At 38.0% G+C, this 17,123-nt stretch overlaps 1 protein-coding gene across 5 annotated transcripts in view; it reads right to left on the reverse strand.

Annotated features, from left to right (window-relative positions):
• Nucleotides 1-1,761: 1,761 nt before the first annotated feature.
• RAF1 (Raf-1 proto-oncogene, serine/threonine kinase) overlaps nt 1,762-17,123 on the reverse strand; it is a 78,906-nt gene continuing 63,544 nt past the window's right edge. For all 5 annotated transcript variants that reach the window (XM_038186123.2, XM_038186122.2, XM_072044442.1 and 2 more), the window contains 7 exons: nt 12,943-13,027; nt 11,712-11,888; nt 10,341-10,387; nt 8,839-8,957; nt 5,650-5,781; nt 3,919-4,053; nt 1,762-2,923 (listed from right to left, as the gene is read on the reverse strand). In XM_038186123.2, the coding sequence (XP_038042051.1) occupies nt 2,783-2,923; nt 3,919-4,053; nt 5,650-5,781; nt 8,839-8,957; nt 10,341-10,387; nt 11,712-11,888; nt 12,943-13,027 (836 nt within the window). In that variant the 3' untranslated portion in view covers nt 1,762-2,782. The remainder of the gene's footprint in view (nt 2,924-3,918; nt 4,054-5,649; nt 5,782-8,838; nt 8,958-10,340; nt 10,388-11,711; nt 11,889-12,942; nt 13,028-17,123) is intronic.

Below are 17,123 nucleotides of genomic sequence, written 5' to 3' on the forward strand. Positions count from 1 at the left end.
TCTAGGAAACGTAACTTTTGCGTATTTCCACACTAATTGTTAACAATGCTTACTGTGAAGTTAGTCCTTAGCTTGTAAACATGGATAACTACTTACCGTTCAGTTTCCTTTTTAAAACTGGCATTTGAAGGCACAAGTGATGGTCTTAACCTAGACATACAATATAATTCTTCATTACTAATTAACTACAGAGATGAAGAAAAGTAAGTACCTCTAAGAGCAATGCAGTTCTGTAAGATGAATATTCAAGAGCTCCAGCCCAGCCATACTTTCTACCCTAAAATAGTTAAATAGTTGCACCCTTTAGCCTCCCTGCTGGAGCTTTTTTTCGGCCATTCCTGCATTTTTTTTTCCCAGAGATAAATATTTCAGTGGTGACATATACGGGGGGTGGGGGAACAATGGAGAGGATATTCTTTACCTTAAAGTTAAACAAGACATGCCTGATTTACTTTGCTCCATGAAAACAAACTGGGAAAACAAGAATCTGAAATTTAAAGGTACCTTGTTTTTCAAAATTACCTAGGGATTACGAAAAAGGAACTTTTAATGTAAGAGAGGTAAGACAAATTCACACCTTTTTAAATTCTTCATTTTACAGCTTTCAAAATCTAATGCTATACCTAATACTGGTTCAAAATAATCCTCTTGCTTTTATCAAGAATGTTGTTTAGTTTTTCCAGAGACACATAACCTGTTTTTAAAAATTAGGAGTTAATGGTTCCTCTTTTGGAATTCAGTGCTAAGGTAAGAGCAGCTTTCCACTTCTTTTTATCATTTTTAAACTTTTTCAAATTAAACTGAAGGTAAAATGAGAGACAAGGGTATTTAGAGAGGGCTACGTTTAAATACCAAGAATATTAATAAAAAGCATGCAGAACTCTACAGGACTGTTTTCATCAGTCCTAAACATGAATTTTGTCATCATTCTCAATTGTAAGCGTGGAAATATTATTCCCTAGGCAATAATGTTATACTGATATTCTGAGGACAAAGTCTAAATATTTTCATGGTAGAACCTTTCTGGCTTACATACTTCAAATTCCTTTCCTTGATAATTGCTTTGTGTTTTTGTTGTTGTTTTTTTTTTTTTGCTTGCTGCAGATTAGAAGCTGAAATGTCTATTTTGACATTACAGGCAGTTACGAGTTGCATATGGAAGATGTCAAAATTCATGGCAAAACAAATAATCTCCATTTTGCCTAACAAATTTTAGAGGCAGCAGTTTAGCCTAAGTGGTTCCATTTCTTCACTAGACCTTGTATGTGGATACAAACCCCATACTTGCAAAGCACGTAAAAATCCCAAGAATGGAAATTTGTCTTCCATTAATGAACATATTTGAAAAGAATGCTATTTATGAGTAAATTTGATTAAATCACCAATTTCTTGGCTGATACGCAGTTGACAAGAGAAAACACGCACTACCTAAGCAAAAAAAGCTTACGGAAGATGGAGCACAGAGCAAAAATGGTGCAGTGAAGTAGCTTGATAGTGTATCAGTATAGGTATGTTAAAAAGTAGATGCTGCTGAAAGATTATTACAGTAGAATAAAACCATATGGTAATGCAAGTGATCAGAAACTGATGGTTGTCATATCAAGTATGTTTTACCTGTTTTTACCATTTTTACTGGTACAGTAGTATCTGTCCTAAGAACTTTAAAAAGTTATTCTGTTGTTTTTTTGAACTTTTCAGATCTACACGTCTGTGTCAGAACTATGGCTTACTATATTAAATGATGACATTGAATCTTAAACCTAAAATTTAATTTATTTTATTAAAATAAGATAATCAGAGGAACCTTGGCTTACAATAAATGCATTTTCTCAGGAGCAATAAAAACAAAATTAAAACCCAAATCAGCAAGAAAAACTGTGTATGCTCAGTTTCCTCTTGATAGTGCATCTCTGACAGCTTCAGATGGGATGAAAACAATGCTCATTTCGCAGAAGTATACTGATACTGTTAATTAGCCTTTTATCAGCCACAAAAGCCTGTCTTTCTGCACTTACCACCTCATTGGGCTGCAAGAAACAAGTCAATAGTACCAAAATAAGCTGCTTAAGTTACTCAAGATGACCATAGCAAGACTGGCTAGCTTCCTTCTCTGAGCAGTACAGTTTAGAATATACTCCATTCCTTTGCAAGAGTTTGTCTTCTATGTGCAAAACTATTGCAAAACTATTTCGTGTTGAATTAGCATTTTAACTTATTTCATTGGCTTGATGAAAGCTCTTAGGCAGGAGCTGATTTCCACAAAGTTTTTTGTTTTGTTTTGTTTTCCTCTTCCCTCAGTCTTGTTTGCAGATACCCATTTCCAGCAAAACTCCCCTGACTTGAAGCGGCAGATGGCCTGGGGCAATCAAAGAGCACCAAAACACATTATCTTTCCTCAAATGCCAAGTCGAGCCATCCTTGCTGTAAAATACCAATTTATCAGCAGATTTAAATCAATCCAGAAACACTGCCGAAGAAACATCCATCTCCTCTGTGTATGGGAAAAATAAGGCTCAAGTGCATCTATTAAAAAAATAGTAATAGACCTCTTGATTTATAGTCTGATAACTATCCCAGTAAAAGAAACTGTAGAAAAAGGCAATGTGGAGCTGTGTCCCTGCAGGATAAGAACTGCAGACATCCTTAGCAGCTTGCTCTTAAAACTGGGATGCGGATAATCCTGCTGGCACTGATCCTGTACACCGAGGCATTAAAAGCACAACTTCTGTTACTTCTGTTTCTTTCCCATCACTGGAGAGAATAAGGGAAGGGGCGCACGATCCTAAAAAACGGGTAGTCTTGTGGATGTTAATGTGCACGAATTTATGTCCTCTGTATGCGCTGCACGATGCAGAGATGGTTCAGAAGCACTCCGGTTGATTTTGGGTAAAGAATGTTGCAACAATTCAATGGAAGACAGTATCTGAGGGAAATGCACATAAAATGAAAAGAGATGTTAGAGCTGCATCTCCTTCTAATTAAGTCTTACACCTTTATTTGATAAGCACCTTCTCTGCTTTAAACACCTCCTTAAGAACCACAATACATTATGCAGAGACACTGTAAGGAATACTTTGGGAATGTGCCAGTGTGAGCAAATGAACTCTGCCGTACGTTTTTATTGCTACGGGGAGTCTCAGGAGAGGGGAGGATACGTCTCATTATTTCATTGATATTACAATCAATGTGCAAGTATCTATGCAAATCTCTAAGATTTGCATAGGGAAAAGAGTTTTTCTTCTGCACAGGGAAAGAACTGCATCCTCTGCCTAATCATCTGTTTAGACAACCAAATTCAGAAAGAGGCTTTCAACAACCGAAGTTACACTTAAGTGTAACAGCAAGATGTTTTTAAAACATCTGCAGTTACTCAGTTCCAGGTTTTTAATGAGTACAAAAAAGTCCCTTAATCATCCTCACCGTGACAGAATAAGGGTCAAGTATGCTTTGTAAAAATAACAAAAACTGGCGTGTGAATTTAAATCCCTTAGCAAGTTGTATTTGCCTGTACAGAGTTGGGGGCAAGGAAAATTGGAACAGTCTCTTTTATTTCAGTGCAGGGTTAAGGGAAATTAACGTACAAACAACATTATTTTTTTTTGCTTATCTCTGAAATGGTTCAGGTATTGCAAGCAAATTGTTCTAATGTCAGTCTAACACACCTTCAGTCAGCATGCATATAGTTTTTAATGATTTTGTACATAATTCCTTTAAATCAGAATTATAAACTGCACAAGGGAGCTGGGTTGTTAAAGGTACATGTGAATAAACACAAAAAGAGGAAGCATGCCGCACTTCATTCCTGCATCTACCTTCAGTTTCTAAACCAATGCTTGTGTCCATCTAGAATGTTTTGTGTGCTAATGGCTATTTATAAAATACTTTGAAACTGCGATCTGTAGAAAAACAAACACTTACTTGTGGAAACAAGGGTCTTTCTTCCCTAACTTTCTTCAAACAATCTGCTACAAGCCTCTTCATTGCTTTGGGGCAGTTCTTATACAATTTACTGAGGTCTGGAGAAGCATACCCTCGGCCAACCATGAAAATAATCTAGAAAAGAAGAACAAGTAAATAGCAGAAAACCAAAGCTGTAGAGGTTGTTTCACTGGCTGAAAGCTCTACTGTACCAAAATGATCAAACATGAGCACCACAGGCAAACACACCAGCACAGGAACAAGCACACCATGTCGATTTGTCGCAATTAGTTAACTGAAGAACATAATTAGAGTGACACTGTGGTTTATCATACTCCAAGCAGTGAAGGCACTGCTGCAGTTAGAACAGAACAGCACACAGTACGTGCCACGGCAATTTCCTTCAGTTGAAGTCTACAGGTGCCAAATGATCCTCACTCAACTTGAGTAGTTACAAGCAGCCAGTTTGGCACAACAGCTTCATTGGTCAGTAGAGCTGCATTTTCAGGTATCTCAGTAAAATATATCTGCAACACCAGACACAGCTATCAAGTGGAAAGGAGCTCATAATGAGCTGCGATTGCAGCATAAAGGAAAAGAAGGTTGGTTTGTGTGGTGTTTATTTTTTTTTTGTTTTGTTTTGTTTTTTAATAAACACTAAGAAATAGTGTTGGAAAATGCTTTTTTCTGTTTCAGTCCAAGTTAATGGGTGTCCACTGAGATTCTATCCAATTTCCAGTAACCTTAATGGCTAACTGAAGTGCTGGTAAGCCTATTGACTAGTAAAACAGTGTAGGTTTTGTTGGTTAAAGGGGGGTTGGTTTGTTTGCAGTTGCCTTTTTTTTTTTTTTTTTTTGGGGGGGGGGGAGGGGAAAGGGTGATTATTCTTTTGTTTTTAAGCAGGACTAATTGTGCTATTATTTCTTTTTCAAGTTAAGTTAGCTCCAAAAAAAGTCCATAAAAAAAAAAAAGTTGCTAAAATAAGGTCAAATTCCCAAGGCTATATTCCATCCTTCCCAAACAAACTTATCTGAGGGGTAAGTGTCACATGTTTTGTGATAGTACTGATCATTACAAAATTTCAATGTGATGAATTAAAACACATTCCACTATCACAGTTTGTAGACAGCTTTTAAAATAACAACAAATCTCTTTAACTGACCTGGCTTTTCCTACTTGGAACAGATGATAAACAATAGGGGCAAAACCAGTGGTTTGTGTCCCCCCAGCTCATTGTTAGATCTTCATTTAACATAGCAAAGCAAACAAATAAAACAACAAAAAACCTGAGGATCAGCAAAAAAACGATCAAAAAGATCTAGGAGTTTTAAGTTCATGCCCTTCAGGGGGGGGAAAAAAAAAAGGTTTCAATAATGAATTAACTCTACACTTGCTAAGCAAAAAAAAAAAAAAAAAGCATTCATCTGAAGAGAACACAGTTGAGGTTTCAATCCTTAATGTGCCTCTTCAGCTGTTAACTGACTGGTAAGAATACAACCTCGTGGAGACTAAATCACAGGGCATTTAATATATTTATAAACATTTTTTTTGTGGAGTAACTCATTATCAATATTTAAATATTCAACTACACAGATTTACTGCTGAAACAAACGATGTTGTAAACAACATTCCAGTTGGTGTTTTGCATTTATCCTTATCTTACATTTCTTTAGGAAAAGTCAAAAATCATGCCTAGAAATAAAGTGCAGTATTCTGAAGATTGCTTCTTACCTGATCTCGGTTGTTTATGTGGGAGTACGGCAACTCTCCTGTCATTAGTTCGTATAATACTATTCCATAGGAGTAGACATCTGACTGGAAACTAAACGGGTTACTGTCCTGCATCCGTATCACTTCTGGTGCCTTCAGAAGGAGAAAAGAAACAAATTAAAAGCATTAATGGAGTACTGAAAGTATTAATTAATTCAAAGTATTAATGGAGCTCTGAAACAGACAAATGGAAGGTACAATGGAAGCAGAAGAGTTCAGAAATAATTAGTAAACAAAGGTAAAACTCAGAGATCCTGAAGTATCCTGAGTTCAGTCAGTGTTATTCTGCATCTTACAAATACACAGGCAGATACATACACATACAATTGCGTGTAAACAAAAAAAACAACACTTGAATTCAACAAGCATTTTGCCATTATATTTGCAATATATATTGGCTTTTTTTCCTTCATCTCTTACATAAAACTGCGAATGATTTTCTCACTGTCAGTTTTAAAGCAAGCATAGAGATTAAAAGGGAAAGACACCTGCCTGACAAGAACGCTATTTGTTGGGTATGAAGTTCCAAAATATTACCTGCAAGTCAAGCTGCACACGTGCAAATAATGGACTTAAAAAAAAATACAGAAAGAAGAATGCCTAAAGCTGCACTGCCTAAACCGTTCAGGTTCCTTGCAGCAGACTCGCTCCTGCGGCTCCAGAGAACTGGGCACTTGGCCCACACCCACAGGCACCAAGCCCCCGGGGTCTGCTGACAGCCAGGGCTGGGGAAGGAGGATGAGGAGGTCCCGTGCCAAGAGCCTTCTCCATCAAGCACACTGCCTTGAGTTAGAAGAACCGCTCGATGCTCTCTTCCACTCAGAAGCATTCAAGCCCCTTCAGGAAGTGTCAATGGCAATAGGCAGTCTGGCACAAGAACAGTTTTCTGCTCCTTCTCCTGAACTTACAAGAAAAGTGCTTCTGAAGAAAATAATTCAGATAAGATGGATGCAAAAATAATACCAGTGGTTAGAGCATCTGCATGAGAAGAGACCTTTTTCCCACCTGCTTCAAGGACTATTTCCCAGGGCATTCATGATACCAGAAGGCATTTCAAATGGACATGCAGTTTTGTTCTTCTGTTAACAGAACTCACATCCTTCCTCCAACAAAACCTAAATGCTCCCAAATTCTTTTCTGTTACTTTAAACATTTTACCACATTCAATCTATTTGTCCATTAAAAACTCGTGAGCAGGCAAGCAAGAGGCCTAAATATAAAACTGTTATACAGACTAAATTGCTTGAAAAATTGATAATAAAACATTTACACAAAATAAAAAATTGCATGTATTGAAGATCATGGAAGAAATGCAAGAGCACTCTCATCTTTGCAAAGCAAAGTAACATTATGATGCTAAAAAAAAAAAAATGTTGACTGATTTAGTGAAACAATGCATCAACCATCAAAGCATCTTTCTGGTTAACTAAGACTTTTTCCCCTAAAGAAGTCCCTCAGAATTACTGAACGAAGCACTACTTAAAAGTACCACAGCATAACAAAAACTCAGATCATATCAACTTTCAAGGAACCCAAATTCATCTTCTTTCCATGTAATGACAAGTCAGCAAGATGGTCTATAACTGATTAAAATGACAAAACTGCAAAAAGCAAAAAATGCATTTTTTTTCCCTCCAAGATGCTATATGTACATAGGCATACTGTTATGTGCTAATTTTAAGTATCTTATGGAAGTTATAAGGAACTTTGTTTAAATTGATTTCGTAACTTGGTTTCAGGTTCTTTGCGCGTTTTCTGTCACAAACAAATGTTGGCCAAGTATCCTGGTATTCTTAATGAGCACTTCCTGCCTTTTCTCAAAGTACAAATACCCAAGTAACAATGAAGGCTGCTAGGAATTAAAAAAATAAAAATAAAAAGGAAAACCTGTTTCAAGTAACACCTGCAAGTCATTCAGCATTAAGGATCTGAAGATGTAGTATGTACAAACACATCACACTCAGCAAGTCCTCTCTAACTGGTTAACACTTCTATGAAGCATATACCACAAGTATTGCTACCTGAGAGCTACAAAATACTGTTAATTAAGCCACATTCTGAATCTAAATACATCACACAGTATTAACAAAAATGGGTCAAGTGAAACTTCAACAGCACATTTATGGAACATTGGTGCTAAACAAGACATCCTTGTGTAATTTTAATGATGCTTTTTAACTTGGTAATTGGCACTGCTCGATTATTCCATTTGCTCGATTCAAGTCACATACCTGAAAAGTTGCTTGATTTTTTCCAAATGATTTTTGTAAGGAAAATTGTGGAACTGCCTTCTAAGTTCTCGCAGAAATGAAACATGAAGGCAATCACTGGGAAAGTCCTCTCAGACAAGGACTTTGCCATAACACTTCAAAAGAATCCCCACAAACTTTCCAGCAGAATTTAAGAACTTCCACACGCAAACTCATGTTCACCCACAACGCTTCTGAGCTGCCTCAAAACTTCCTGCAGCAATCTCGTGCAAGGGAAGGACCAGCGGTGGGCCTCACAGCTCCATCTGGGTGCATATCAAGCATTGTACAAGCACCAAAGATGACTGGTGCTCCTCCCCACACTTCAAGGAGCACTTCCCATTCTGTGCCCAGCCACCTGACAAAGCTGCTGGATGTGTAACCAGCAAGTACACGAGGTGGGATATCACCGAGTCTGTAGCAGGGCTCAGGGGAAGAAGAGGCCATGATGAAGAACACAGATAAAGACAGCATCTCACCCAGCTCCCCCAAAGCCACTGTTAAGCAGATTAAAGGCTGCTGTTCTCCAGTGAGGAGAGCCCTTTGGGGGAAACGTAGGATGACTGCAGGAGAAAGACTCTCCTCTCCTCTTGGAACAACTCCTTGCAATTCCACCAACAGCTCTGTCTCTACCCTCTATGTTTAGAGCTCCAAAAATGCAAGAGGAAAACCTTTAGATTCACATGGTGAATGGTGTCTGCTTTGGACAATCAAGCACCTCAGCACTTCGTTCTTCAATTTTAACTTGTCCTACAACTGGAATAAATGTCTACACAGTACTAACAGCATACATCGTCACTTAGATTTAAAGCTTTGTCCAAGATCTCGTGCTCAACAGACAAAACATACTTTAACAGAATGAAAGGAAACTATTCAAGAAGCAGCACAGTGTTTTGCTCACCATCCACAAGATTGAACCAGTGGGTTGTTCCACCTGTTGTGATCCACTCCACCTGGACTTTACAGTTGCCAGACCAAAGTCTCCTATTTTCACTGTGAGTCCTTCATGAAGAAATATATCTGAACAGCTGTTAAAGAAATTCTGTAAAAAACTTGAGTAAATAATGCTGAATTTTCTGTCATGATTACAAAGCATCTGGTTAGGGTCCTCACAAATACAAGTCAACTATCCAGGAACAGTGCTGGTTTTTTTCTTTTGCCTACTATGCGTTGCATCTTAGAGAAAAAGTAATTTTATGGCATCTGTATTTACAGAATTAACACTTAGGACCAAACAAGACTGTTATGTTTTAGTGTTACTTGTATATTTATCTTCTTTACAAGGTACTATAGAAATTAACTGTTGACATCAAATACAGGTACTTAAAGTAAATGCAGTCAAGAGACACAGAGAAACACCACAGAAGTCATTACAACAATAAAAAGAAAACTAAGAAAAAAATATTGCAAAACAAATATCTAAATAAAATTATTTACATAAAGCCCTCTGGTAGATCTCCTGAAATTTAACCACGATCTAACTACTCCCACTGGAAAAATGCAGGTCTGCACTAGTTGTAACCTATCTGCTTAATAGGTTTGTCTGTAAAGATTGAGAGGCTAGAACTTTCTTTGGATTATTTTAAGAAATACTTCTACAATTTCATTTAAGAATGTCTTAAATTTGAGAAGATGATTCAGAAATATCATGACAGACAAAAGAATCACAAAGTCCTAACCTCCTATACACTAAATTCATATATTGAAGTGATTATTTTTCTAGCCTAACTGAAAAGGGAAATTCCTTAAGCTATGGAACTACTGGATTTGACCTATCTTTTAATACCTTTGCAAAACATTCTGTTCACGTTAGGAAAGGAAATTACCACCCATGTGCTAACTCAGTAAGTTCTCTTCTCAGCAATTTCAAAATCAGACATTTTCAAGGGTGAAAGAGATCAGTTCACAACATACTCTGCATGCATTACTAAATTCAAATTTTTGAAAGAAATATATTGGTAAAAGGTCCCATTTTCTTGAGTTTAAATTAGAATTTTTGGCTTCATTTCTGCCAGTCATCTGAAGAGGTTTTAAATTTACTAAAGATACAGCGTGGGGCCCATGTGTGTACATATGCATTGGTATGCATATGTATCCCCCCATCAAGTAGCACGTCCCTACAGTAACTTCCAGCTAACAGAGATATATTGAATACCATTTAATTAAAATAAGACACTTCTGGAGCATGCCTGCTGCATCTCTTTTTTCATCTTTATAATAACAGTTCAGTAAGCATGCACATACCTTCTATGCGAGTCCTTGCTAAATGTATCTTCTCAGGCATCCAGAGGAATTACTCATTTTTAGTTATATACATTTGAAACAGAAATTTCCAGCCCCCAGAAGATCCATGTTAACAACAAATCACTCACATTAAAGTGTGATTAAGTTAGGAAAGGATACTATTGGACTTCATGTCTCTGTGGATGATATTCTTCGCATGTAAGTAGCTACAAAAGAAAAAACAGAAAAGTGACATATTGGAGGCTGTTTGTATAAACTGGGCCTTTGGATTTACTGGTAGACATTGTCAGTTTATTTACTACATACTCAACCACGTTCATAATCTCTTGCCTTAGTGAATTTACAGGATACAGATAGATTTACAGGAAAAAGAAATGTAGCAAGTGCTAGTCAACTACAAAGCTCCAGCATTACAGAAAGTGAAAGCCACGTAAATAAATCTCAAGAAGAGAAATAGCAGCATCGCTGTCATGTAATGTAATGACGTCCTAGAGAACCTGATGCCATCCTCTTATTCGTGAAATTTGCATGCTCTGCTAAGGCTCACTTTTCACAAACTGTTTCAATCTGCAGTCATAATATATGTGCCTGGTTTGCTGGGTGTCAGACTGGAAACCTGGGTCCTGACTTAAAAAACAGATGAGCACTGACAGCTTCAGCAAATTGACATTTGCATCTTCTATGCTACGAAAACTAATATTGATTGGTCTGAAACAGAACTGAGGTAGCTACTGTTTCTACTCAGACATCTAGAGAACTTTTCCAAGATTTATCTGTGTGTGAGATCTGCCACCAGAGAATGAAAAGAGCCATCCCTTCATCTCACAGAAGTACTGTCAATATTAATTAGTGCTTACCAAAGCACTGCAATATTATGGTAACACTGTGTGGTGGTAAAATTATTATTTAAGATTTGAGAGGTCTAAGATCAAAGTTGATAAAGCTTCTGTCTGACCTGTCTTAAACTGTACTTGCATTATTATACACTCAGAGTCCCTATATTCTCCAACAACAGGGAAAATAAGAAGGAACTTAATAATTCCAAGTTTAGAATATGATCTCATCTATTGCTTTTCAGTAAGACCTTAAGGTACGATGTAGATAAAATACAGAAACATTGACTCTTACTGGCTAGTGGTCTAACATGAATTAAGACAAGATTATCAGAAAAATCCTAGATGAAAGAAAGTGACAATGCATACAACAGTGCTGGATTAAGGCTGCACAAAATCTTTTTCATTTGAGTACTTAACTTTGCAGTCTTAACAGCCCTTTGACATGGATCAGAGCGTAACCTTTTAGAACTACGTGGCAAAGATTTCATTAGTGTTTAAGAAGTTCTGAAATAGAGTAGATTCATCACAAATCTTCATTCACACGCTCTGTACACAGACACTAACTCCTGACTCAGTACACCAGCTGGACAGATTAAAGTCTCGGAGCAATAGCTCTGCATATTAAGGTTTGGGGAAGGAAAAGGAAAGGTAATTCCAAGAGATGAGAACAGACACCATTATTGATCCTACTCACTCCATTCCTTGTGCTGTCTGCCGAGCAATATCAATGAGCTGGAACATTTGGAACTTGGTCTCTTGAACATGCAGGTGTTTATACAGACTGCTTCCTTCACACCACTGTGTAACAATGGCCAGGTTATCTTTAGTCATGTAGCCCATAAAGAGCAAAATATTAACATGCCGAGTCTTCCTAATAGAAAGGAGCAGAAAAAGAAATTAGTATCTTTACAAAAAGTATTTTCAAGTTCTTTTGAAAATGTATTCCCATCTGAAGGAACATATATTTCAGCTTTCAAGTCCAAAAACAAACAGTTTAAGTAGAGACGTGTAAAGTTTGTTTTTAAAAATAATAAAAATATGCCACAGTCACTAATTTGTTTGCTTTTTTTTTTTTTATTAGCTTATTTTCTTTTTAGATAAAATACTTCCCTTTAATTCCAAGGAAGTTATTTAAGAACAATGTTTAAGAGAAAGATGTCAAGAAAACTCAGGGTTTTTGAAATTAGTAACCAACAGTCACACTTGGAAGTGGTATTAGAATAAGTGACTGAAATAATAAAAATCTCCCTGAAAGCTATGAAAAAGTGACAACTTAAAATATAAGACTGAATACCAATAGGAAACTAAAGGGTTATTATAACCTGCAAAGGAGTTAACAGATGAAAAATATAGTTCCCAGATATTCTAACAGGTTCAGTTGCAGGATTCAATTTTAAAATTAGTTACTTCATTTCAGTATTAAAATTAGTTACTTTAATTTTATTTAGACATTACAATACCAGTATTTGAAAGCAGAATACATGGAAAGTTACATGGATCAGGGGAATTATTCCCATGGATACAAGGGAATTATGCTGCAATTTAAAAAAGGTACAGATAGAGTATTCAATCTGGTGATGAGCATTATGGCAGAATTTGTTAATCTTCACCTGCTATTACATGCCAAATGTGACCTGAAGGACTATGGTTGTTAGTATTAGTTATCTGAAAAAAAACAAATTTCAGATTTCTAATTTTCAAACAAATTTCAGTGAAGAACCACTGAGTTACTGCTGGTGTCTCACAGCTCTACAATAGTATTCAGCGGTTTCGCCATATGCTCTCTTTTCTGTTGTTTTTCTCTGGAGATCTGCTTTTTCTACCTATCAAACATAGAATATTGGGTAAGATGGCTTAAAGGAGAGGTAGTAGGTAAATACAGTGCCATCACATAACAAAACGTAGCAAAGAAACTGTGAACTCACCTTAATACAGCCACTTCGTTTCTGAAAGCCTGGAACTGTTCTGGGGTTGGATCTACAACCTTTAGTATCTTCACGGCTACATCCCCTGAAAACACATTTACAGTAAAAATTATTAAAAATGCCTTTGTTTTCCAAAAATAATAAATAATGGTACTTTACGGTATATGCAAAATCCTGTGCACAGCACACCTCTAGTAATCTGTACATAGGTCGGGATTTTCCTGCAGATACTTGAACTTCTGTAGTACCACACAACTCATTTACCTGAATTTGAGAGCAATGAAAGCCATTAAATGTTCAACATGCTTCCCTTCTATTTTGTAACAGATACAGTTGGCTAGAACTAAATGTATGCTTTTTTGCAGGATTTGAAGCTATTAAAATCTCAAATGGGTGCAGTCACAGCTGTTTCATAGGATGATCTTTTAGTGTAGCTGCATTCTCAGCATATAAGTTCAAGCACAGTCACAACAGAGCCTCTTGGCTTCCAAACAGTATGCAAAGTCTCATCACTATCCTTTTTATATCCAGCTTTACCATATACATGTGTGTGTATAAACTTTTATTTTTTTTAAATACATACAAACTCTGTTTATCCTAAAGCTGGATATTTATTTTTACTTATAAACATCTCAATTCCCTGAATCTCAGGGTAGGGCCTGGGGGAACAAAGTCGCTCCCATCACAAAAAAAGGTCAGGCTCAGGGCTATCTGAGACACCTGAACACACGTGTCCATGGGACCTGACAAGATGCATCCCAGGGTCCTTAGGGAATTGGCTGATGTAGTTGCTAAGCCACCCTTCATCATTTTTGAAAAGTCATGGCAGTCAGGCAAAGTTCCCAGCAGCTAGAGAAAAAAAGACTCACGCCCATTTTTAAAGGGCAGTAAGAAGAACCCTAGGAACTACCCGTCAGCCTCACCTCAGTGCCTGGTATGATCATGGAACCAATCCTCCTGGGGGTTACCACATGGAAGACAGGGAGGTGATTAGGGACAGCCAACATGGCTTCAGCCAAGTCCTGCCTGACTCAACGGCCTTCTATGATGAGGTGACTGCAGCAGCGTACAAGGGAAGAGCAACTGCTCTCATCTACCTGGACTTCTGCAGTGCATTTGATACGGTTCCCCACAACGTTCTTGCCTCTAAACTGGAGAAATATGGATTTGATGGCTAGACTATGTGATGGACAAGGAATTGGCTTAACTGGCTTTCCATGGCCAAATGGAAACCTGTAACGAGTGGTGTCCCTCAAAGGTCCAGCTAGGACTAACACTATTTAACAACTTAATTAATGACATAGGCAGTAGGATTGAATGCACCCTCAACAGGTTTGTAGACACCCAAGTGCAGTGGTGCAGTTGACGTGTGTGTTAGTGGGAAGAGATGTCCTCCAGGGGGTCACTGACAGGCTTGAGAAGTAGGTCCAAGTGAACCTCAAACCTCAATAAGGTGCTGCACCAGGGCTGGGGCAATCCCCAGTACCAGTACGGGCTGGGGGATGAACTGATGGAGAGAAAGCCTTGGGGGTACTGCTGGGTGCAACATCACATACGAGCTCGCAGTGTTTGTAGCCCAGAAAGCCAGCCACATTCTGGGCTGCATCAAAAGAATCGTGGCCAGCAGGTCACGGGAGGTGACCCTGCCCCTCTGCTCTGGAGCGCTGAATCCAGCTCTGGGCTCCCCGGTACGAGACACTGGTGAACCTGTGAGAGCACATCCAAAGGAGGAGCATAAAAATGATCCGAGGGCTGGAACACCTCCCTGTGAAGAAAAGCTGAAAGAGCTGGGGGCGTTTAGCCTAGGAAAGGCTTTAGGGAGACCTTACCGCAGCCCCTTTCAACAGGAAGATAGAGGAAGACTTTTTTAGGAGGATAGCAGTCTTAAACTGCAAGAAGGTTCATTTACAATGAAAAAAAAATCTTCTAGAATTATATTGAGGGTGCTGAGACACTGAAACAGGTTGCCCAGATTTCTTGTGGTTGCCCCATCACTGGGAACATTCCAAGTCTGGCTGGACAAGGCTTTCAGCAACCCCATCTAGTGACAGCTGTCCCTGCCTAGGGACTAGGTGGCTTTGAATGGTCCCTTCCAACCCAAACCGTTCCTGGATTTGTACATAAATTTCCCAGCTGCTAAGGTTCAGGAACGGGAGGAATAAATGTTCTGTTCAGGAATAGCAGAAAAATTATGAACAATATAACTGATTTTAAGATTTCAGTAACAATTTGGGGTCTGAGTAAAGTATCTTACTGTTCTTTAAGCTCATTTTTTTCCCTAAAAGATTCATTTGAATTGATGTCAGTGCACATGCTTGGTTTAAATTTCAGTGTCTGTTGAAGGGTAATCCAGAAAGGAATGAATACAGCACGTCTCAGACCTATCTGTTTAAGGACTATTTCCGCAGAATAAAGTTGTAAAAAGCTTTACAGCGTACATCTAGAAAACAGTAGAACTGAACTGATCAAAAAGGCACAACAGTAGAATGAAGCTGACTGTTCTAATGCAAGTAAAGCCACCAACAGCAAAACCCACCGATTCCTCAGTGAAATATGTAAACACCAAAATCGTATTAACTATGGATGGACAGAACATTTTATAATTCAAGAGGGGGTAAACTTGCCTTGACACCGTCCCAAGAAGGTAAAAGGGGCTCAGGAAAACTGAAACTTATTCTTAGTGCACATACAAGCAGAGAAATTTGAGAGCAGCTCTCTTCTCAGCTAGGCTTATCGCACCGTCTGGGGGCTGCTGCCACTTCGCATTGCAGCACCACCACCTACACTACAGAAAAAAATCCCTACAACGACAGATTTCTCTGCTACCACAATCAACTCATTCTTAATATGGTCTCTCTTCCAAGATACACATGGAACACAGAATATTTTAGAGAATTTTATATTCTCTAGAACATAATGATCAGCTGAAGACATTAGGAATACTAACAGCTCAATTAAAAAAGATGCAAAATACAAAAAGCATATGCAGACTGGTACTTGAAAGTTTCAGAGAAAGTACCCTGATGGAAACTGCAGTACCTTCCACTGTAGTTACTGTATAATTTCAATTTACAGAAAAGAAGTGCAAGTATTGAACACATTGCTGTACATTTATATCTTCTTCCTTTAACTTCCATAAATGCAATGTACTTCATATTCCATCCTTCAGCATCTTCCTAAAAAGAACCATCTCACATTTTCGGTATGAATTTTTTTTTTCTATAGTTTAAGAGACCTCTCTGTTCACACACCAGAACAGTAAAAAATTAATTGGTAGAAAGGCAACCAGTCCCACATGACTACCAAAACCAACCCGTGAAGTACCCGGTACATACTGCAACTACCGTTCATATACAAGGCAAGACCAACAGATGTCTCTCAGTACGTGAAGTATATTGCTAGGATATGCCAAGACAAGGATGCAGCATCCACTGATTATAAACCAAGTATTTTCATATTATTTTTCAACATATTCTCCACTGTGATCCTTGCTCCACTAATTAAGTGATGTTTTTAGTTTCACACTGGCTTTTATCGAATCAGGTGCCACACTTTTTTAGGCTGCATGGTGTTCCCCAAGCAGTTTCCTCTACAGAAAGAAATACACGATAGCACTTGTTTGTTTAGCAGCAATCTGAAGACAATTAGCTTCCACCACCCCCCAACCACCAAAAACCTAGAACTGATTACCAGGGTCAAAGGGGAAATGAGTGTTTATGATAGGTAGTCTTCCAACCCATTTAAACTGCCTTGGTTCTCTTTCCTCCTTTTAAATTTAGAAGCATGCTACAGGACACTACAGGATCCAAATGAGGTCTGTAACAGAAGTGGTGCAAATATTAAAATTAGTACTTAACCATCAGAACAATCTGGAACAGTATGGAAGTGCAAGATACCTGTTCAACTAGAGACGCACTCCTCATTGCAAGACTGCCCTTGACACTATCATATCAATGAAATTGATAAATTTAATTCTTATTTTGGAAGACTAAGTCAGGGAATCTTAGTGGAAACCTAATACAGTTTACACACAGTTGTACACATTCTCTTAACAGCTCTTAGGTGCTCTCCAAACATACAGTGCAAACAGACCTTCGTGGCTGAGCATGTTCGGAAAGCTGACACCTCTACCTGAACCCAGAATTTCTGTTTAAGTTTGCAGCAATCTGCAATACTTGATT

This window comes from Anas platyrhynchos, chromosome 13 (assembly GCF_047663525.1).
Source record: "Anas platyrhynchos isolate ZD024472 breed Pekin duck chromosome 13, IASCAAS_PekinDuck_T2T, whole genome shotgun sequence".
Lineage (NCBI taxonomy): Eukaryota > Metazoa > Chordata > Aves > Anseriformes > Anatidae > Anas > Anas platyrhynchos.